We start from the raw sequence: 6,994 nt of genomic DNA, 5'->3' as shown, positions 1-6,994 counted from the left end.
TTTGGAATCTGTAGAAATTGTTAGATATGTCAAAACTCGAGTTTAGAGAAGTGTAAAATGTCTGACACAACATTGAAAAATTGAAATTTTCAGTTTAGCTTTAGAGTTTCCAATGGAATTTTTTGATTTGCTATTAAAATGTTAATCTTTGAATAGTCGTTACACCTTTTAGGCATCTTATAAAATTTGTAAGTACTGTTAGAAATTAATTTAAAAAGAAAATGTGTCAAATATACTTTAATTTACAGTTTCAGAAACTTGGAATGATATATTCAAAGTACTAAATTTGGGTATTTGGTGAAAGAAGCCATCTCAGTTAATAGAAACCCATTATTAAATGTGTAGTGTTTAATTATCTGTTTACTTATACATTTATACTTTCTATACAAATGAATCTAATGTCTGTCGTCTCAAGCTATCTGTCGTAAACATGGCGTAAATTGAACTACTTCAAACAATAAAAATCACATACAATGATAAGGATGTCATTTCCAGTGTTGCAAAATTATCGTAGAATCGAGAAAGCAAGGAAATCCTTAACATTCCGAATCTTGAAATTCTTTACATAACTGACTCTATCAACTATTACACATTTACACTATCTTCTAGAATTAATAAAAAAATTTAGGAACTGGGATTTATCTATTTTAATAAGAGTTATTAATATTTTTATAGAAAATATCAACTAAATTTGGATATTTTGAATAAATGTCAAAATATAAAAATTGTTTATACGACATTCTCGGCGTTGGTGTTGTGTTCTATGTCGTTATATTACTATAATTGAATATGTTAGCATAACTTTTGCTCTATGATAGACTTATCAAACACTGTTGACTCAACAGAAGTTACACAGAGTTATATGAACATTGGTCATTCATTATAAAAACATGTTGGAATTTCAGATATTTTACCTAAAATATTATACAAAAAGTTTAATTATAATTACAGTTGCTATTATAACATTTTCAGTATTAGTGAAATCTTCTATTCGAAAAGTTATTATGCTAAATTGGATCGAATTACTGTGCATTTGCAAAGCATCACTAAATATCAGTTGCAGTCAGCTGTAGAACACGCATTTGACAGCCGAAAAATAAGGCACAATTTCCAATTTTTGGATTTCGTGTGTTTTATATTTTTAATCTGCTTTAATAAAACATCGGCTAAGGTAAATATACAAAAAATTAAACAAGGATGATACTATAAATTGCAATGTTTAAATTTCTATTTGCTTAAATACATACAAATCAGTTTCTGTACCGATAAAAACAAATTTGTACAATAGCGAAAGTCTTGATTTATTTATACGTACGGTAAATAATTAACGTAAATTCAACTCACTCACAAATTCAATATGGATTCTTTTTAGGTTTTATTTAAAGGAATGACAGGCATATTTTAAATAGTAAATAAATAAACAAAATTATATCCATGTCAAAAATCTTTTAAATTAATAAAAACTGGAATATATAAATCGTTGATTATTTTGATATATTCTCGAAAAATACACGCTCATTGCAATTACAATTTAGATTTGATACGTATAGCTTTTTAATAGAAAAGGTCTCTGCAATATTCTAATTATATACTTAAACGCATGAGTCCTTTTCACAGCGGTAACGATTTATAAAATCAATATTAACACTGGTTGATAGGTAAATATCTGGTTCTTTGTCAGTATTGCTTGGGTTAGTCAAAATGCCAATGAGAATTTGTTTTCCTGATTTATTTGTGAATATCAATGGTGAGCCATATTCGCCCTGTAAACAAAAATAAACTCTTATAATTAAAAGGATAATATTAGCTATAAAGTCTATGTCGAAAATGGTAACTGCTTTACTTTCACTACTTTTCCTTCAGATGGTACTGCTACAATTTCTTCACCAGTTATGGACATTCCAAACTGACGAGCAGCGCTTTGTGGATCCATTAAATTCGCTTCCGCTACTTGAAGAAAATTTGTATCATGATCTGTATGTAAATTATAAAAAGAAAATTTATTTTATTTTTATTCCCGTATTATATTTTATATAATACAGACAATTGAAATACTTACCGGAATTTTTTGTTTCCCAACCGACAATCTTCACCAAACCATTAGTAAACATTTCGTTACTACCAGGTAGATCAATTGGGAGCATATTATGGACAGGTTCTTGAAGAATCAGAAGCGCAATATCATGGACATTCCCTACTAAACCGTGATCTGGATGTATAAATTTTTTTGTAAACGTCAAGTTCGTCCCTTCATATTTGTTTTTATTACCAATTCTTCCATAATAATCATGAACATCATTGCTGAATTAAAAAGAAAATTAATTAAATAATCATGAGAAAAAACGATAAAATAGAGTGAAACATTATTAAAATACTTTTCTTGAACATATTCTTATGGTATCTTTTTCTCTGCTACGTGTTATTTCTAAAGTAGAAATGCCATTATTCAACATTATGAATTACTACTTTGTGCATACTTGAAGACTTTTTTCTAGAAAAATGCGTGAGATTTCTATTTCCCAAATTTAGCCATATATGGCAGTTGATTTAAGATTATTTTTAGCATCACTAGATATTCAGGAATATCTTACACACCGATTATTCCTAAATAATTAGTGATGTTGAAGATGCTTGGTGTCTACCTATACATCTAGTTATGAAGTGAAAAAATTAAAAAAAAGACACGGTTTTTCGAAATAAATGAAAGATTAGAACCACTCAGCACAACTTTTACATCAAATTATAGTAAATATTAAAATATTAATTATTCATGTTATCAAAAAATTATGTTGCTGAATATACAGATAAGCAAAAAGTCCGTAAAAATTTTAAACATTCACAAAAAATGGAAAAATTATAAAATGCGGTTTGCGTGGTGAATATTGCCAGCAAGGTGCTTTTGGTTAACGGGAAATCAGTTCCAAATGCTGCCGGTAAGCGGTGTTGACATATAAAACCATGAAAAATGATAATAAAAATATTGTGTTTTAATGTCTTTATTAAACAAATGTTTAAACTCGGGTATAACACAATTATGTGAAGCAAATGCCCGCACCTGCAAAGTGCAGCTTGTCAGGGAAGATGAATGTTTCCTTGCACCGAGTATAATTTTTCAATTCCAAGAATATGATAGGGTCTGATAGAAACAATCGAGAATTTAGATACCCCAGAATGAGAAATCACATTGAAAGTCATCTTCATTGTCGTTTATACATGGACTCTGTGTAAACATTGTATGTAAACGCTACCTGTCAGTAGAACTTGGAACAAATTTTTCCCTCTCAAAAAGTTTCCCTGCTGACTACCCTCGTTTCATTCCGATAATTATTACATTTGTACTTTTGTACACATGGAAATAAAAAAAATTGAAATCGTATCAAATTTCACTCTCCCTGCAGTGGGGAGATAGAGAAGGGGATTTATATTTTACGTCTCGAGGGTCAGGCTTACTAAAAATTTTACTCGTTATTAAGATTTACAATTTTTTATAAAACCCATCTTTACCCTTAAAATGAAGGTGTTGCTATTTTATAATAATTAACACATGAAGAGATTTTTAAATGAAATATGTTAACAGATGGCGAAACACGCAGTATCAAATGTTTCTGGGAAAGTTAAGCTACTAGTTGCTAGATTTTTTACAGCTACTAATAATAAGAAATATAAAGGTCAACATTTATTTATTGTTATTCAATTTTAAACTATATTCAAGTTTATAGTTAACCAATATTATACCAAAATATTCATTATTAAATAGCCTTCCTGCAAACAATTCTAATAAAAATTAATATAAACACACCTTTCTACAATTTTCGCTGCTCCTATTAAAGTGCGTGAGTTGATTAAAGAAAAACCACCTACAAAGTCATTTTTCAGGAATATTGCTGCCTAAATTAAATTAATTTTCTTAATAAGTATAGTAGCCTTAATAAAACTGTTTGCACCTATAGACTTACTATAAAAGCGAACTCAGCAGTATTTGCGGGCGATCCTCCAACCATCTTTCGTTCAATTACTAAAATTATACAAAATTGTTTACAGTCAATTATTATTCTTTCACTCAAATACTATGTTAATTAATATTCTTACACGTACCTGGTTTAGACCCATTTCTTTCAGAAACACACAAAAAATAGTCAATATTTAGAAGAAGCAATATTCCAAATCTGTGATTTGTAAGCATTAATAAAATGTTTGGAATCAGAATTAATACGTTAGAAATTCCATAATAAATCATACATTGCAATCACATTATAACTTTCTTAACAATTGAAGGGCTTAAAAACACAAGAAGGTAACTGACATTTTCGTGAAATTTGAGTTAATAGTTTGGAAGCCAGAGATAAATGCCTAGTAAATGCTTTAATTAAGACTGACCACCATCTATTCTGAAGTTTTGTGGTGGAAGAAGACGGTTTGCAACACAGATGTAATATAGTATTTATAAAATATCTGAACTCAAACTTCGCAATACCATTCTGCTAGTTATCTCCTTTCACTAAGACCTTCAATTTAAGTTTGCGATATAAATAAAAATTAAATTTTTACACAATTATTACAGTACAAAGATATAAAAAACACACCTTAAGAAGTTCTTCATACTTGAAACGCAAAGTGGAAGTTTTACTTATTGTTACTTCTTGACAGTACCTAAAAATAATTGCTTGTAAAATATAGAAAATGATAATCCTGGTTCACATTAAGATATATTAGCTAAAACCATCTCAAATTTATCTAAACGAGTAATTAATAAACGCACACATACTAAGTACGTGTAATTACTGTTTTCCCTGCCTAGTTTTTAAACAAAACATATAAGGTAAATCAGTTAGATGGTGGAAGGTGTGAGTGTAAATTTTATTTAGGAATTAATTGAATTGTGTTTTCTTATTATAGCAAACAAAACAGAAACAGAGAAAATATAATGTTTTTTGAAAAACAAATTTGAAAAAACAAAATATAATTTTTGCTAACTCACCATCTCAACGTTAGAGGGTTTTTTTAACTCTTTCCGTCCTGTGGGCACTAACAGGGCCTCTTTTTGCAAGCCCATTATGGGTTCGGCCAGGCCTACAATGGCGCTGCCGGGTGGTGAGGGACGGGGGTCCGACATATCTGAACGGACCATTCCCCGAAAAATTCCTGGGGATTTTTCGACCCGTTCGAATTCGAACCCGGGTCCCCCAGAGCAGTAGGCTGCCACCTTGACCGCTCGGCCATCCGGCCGCAAAAAATACCGTTAGAGGGGTGGGAGTGAGTTAGTGAATTGTTTAGTGATGAGCAGACTACTACAACATACACCTTATTTTTGACCGATTAGCACAGATTAGACTTATTATTCAAGGTTCTAAAGTATTACAGTACATGCAAGTTTTGTTACTGTAATACAAAAGTCGTATGCTTATCTTTAATTAAAATTTTCAAGGCTACATTAAACGTTCAAAAAATTCTAAAATCAAATAGAAACATTCGCTACAATAGAACAAATCGATTTGTTAACCTATTTTTACAGCCATTCCGCATAACGATACTAAGAATGGCTTTTCAATTGTGTTGCTTTATTTTTCAGTTCATACAAGCATTCATCGTCTAATTTTCTTCACCATATAACTTTGGTTTACCCTGTATATGTAATTTGTTGAATGATTTTACATTATAATGAAATAATAAATTAAACTTCTATGTTTAACAACTTTTCATTTTTCTCTATCATAAAAACTCACCTGCCTTTGTTTTATACAAAAACCTATCTGTTCGTACTGGAATATAAAATAGGTTTTATTGTGTTGATTTTTCTTTCCCAGGGATTGTGCCAGAAGCTGTTATACAAAAACTTAACGATTTCAGGCACAAATTTGACAAAATTTGTATTTGAACCCAAGAGCAAATACTAATTTCCTTCCCTAAACAATCAGCAGGAGGTTTGCAGTAAAGTTAAACTTCAAATATATTTCTTCGATTTTTACAGAAACTATTAATTACTAGCAGATGAGCCCGGCGTTACCCGAGCAAAAAATAACAACACCAAAGATTAAGATTATTAATTCTATTATATTACAGTACAGTAATTGGTTTATATAACTACGAAGGTTATCGCACGTAAGGTTTAATCACACCAAGTACTCAATCGAACACATTTTAAAAATTCTTTATTACTGTACTGTACATAATTTAAAGAATTTTTTAAATGTGTTCGATTGGCTACAGGTTTAATTAACCTTATAGTATTTTTTTTAAATACGTACAAATCAAATATGATAATATAACGAACATTAAAACAATAAACCATATAAAGAGTTTGGTTATTTCAACCTATTATTGTCACGTTTATTGCAATTCTCGGAGAGTACGAAATGGTACAGTTTAATTTGTCAAGTACACATCAATTAAAAATATATCTACAGCTTTTCAGCTATCTTATTGACAAGACTATGTTTTGTTTATAAAATCGCGGTGCTGTTCTGTGTTACCAGCTCTTTTTATTATTTGTGATTTTGGGCTCTTTACCACTCAGAGACCACAAAACACCATTATGTTATCAGCTTAGAGATATGAAGGAGTACTGTACATGTCAGGAGTGTCAATTTGGCACATAGTATTAGGTGCTAAAATCATGTGCGCATACAAAAACCAGACTTGTAGGTACTCCGGGAACCGAGAACTGAGTTAGAATAAAATACAAAATGGCCAAACTTTACAAACAGGTATTAGTGCGAGATTTGCACATGCGTTGCTTATTGGGAAGTAGGAGATGTAAACGTTGCAAAATCGAATTTTGACAAACGAATCTTTGAGAAAACCCATTTACCTGTCCCGTGTTATTCCGGATATATATTTGGTCACGCCGTGCTGACTTTGACCGTTTGACCCGAGATATCTCGTTTCTGCATCTGAATATTTTTGAAAGTAGATGGCACAAGTCGTTATAATTTTATATTAAAACTAACTTCTAAAATATAATTATTTTTCTTTCACATTTATTTATATATATATA

General features: G+C 30.3%; 1 protein-coding gene across 1 annotated transcript; it reads right to left on the bottom strand.

The window, feature by feature from the left end:
* Positions 1 to 1,351: 1,351 nt before the first annotated feature.
* On the bottom strand, positions 1,352 to 2,202 carry LOC111631346. The gene is made up of 3 exons (XM_023375572.1): positions 2,060 to 2,202; positions 1,844 to 1,974; positions 1,352 to 1,763 (listed from the first exon to the last, which is right to left on the bottom strand). The coding sequence occupies exons 1-3, from the start codon at positions 2,142 to 2,144 to the stop codon at positions 1,593 to 1,595; spliced, it is 387 nt and encodes a 128-aa protein (XP_023231340.1). The 5' UTR covers positions 2,145 to 2,202; the 3' UTR covers positions 1,352 to 1,592.
* Positions 2,203 to 6,994: the final 4,792 nt, after the last annotated feature.

Source organism: Centruroides sculpturatus, unplaced genomic scaffold (assembly GCF_000671375.1).
Source record: "Centruroides sculpturatus isolate CEXI.00-Female unplaced genomic scaffold, Cexi_2.0 scaffold392, whole genome shotgun sequence".
NCBI classification, from domain to species: Eukaryota; Metazoa; Arthropoda; class Arachnida; order Scorpiones; family Buthidae; genus Centruroides; species Centruroides sculpturatus.
This window is presented reverse-complemented; position numbering and strand designations above follow the sequence as displayed.

Excerpts from the sequence above, each read along its gene's own strand:
- LOC111631346 (XM_023375572.1), bottom strand. The coding sequence starts at position 2,144 with ATGCTCCCAATTGATCTACCTGGTAGTAACGAAATGTTTACTAATGGT. Across the intron at positions 1,975-2,059 it reads TTGGGAAACAAAAAATTCCG|ATCATGATACAAATTTTCTT; the intron begins GTAAGTATTTCA and ends ATTTACATACAG. Across the intron at positions 1,764-1,843 it reads CTGAAGGAAAAGTAGTGAAA|GGCGAATATGGCTCACCATT; the intron begins GTAAAGCAGTTA and ends TTTTGTTTACAG.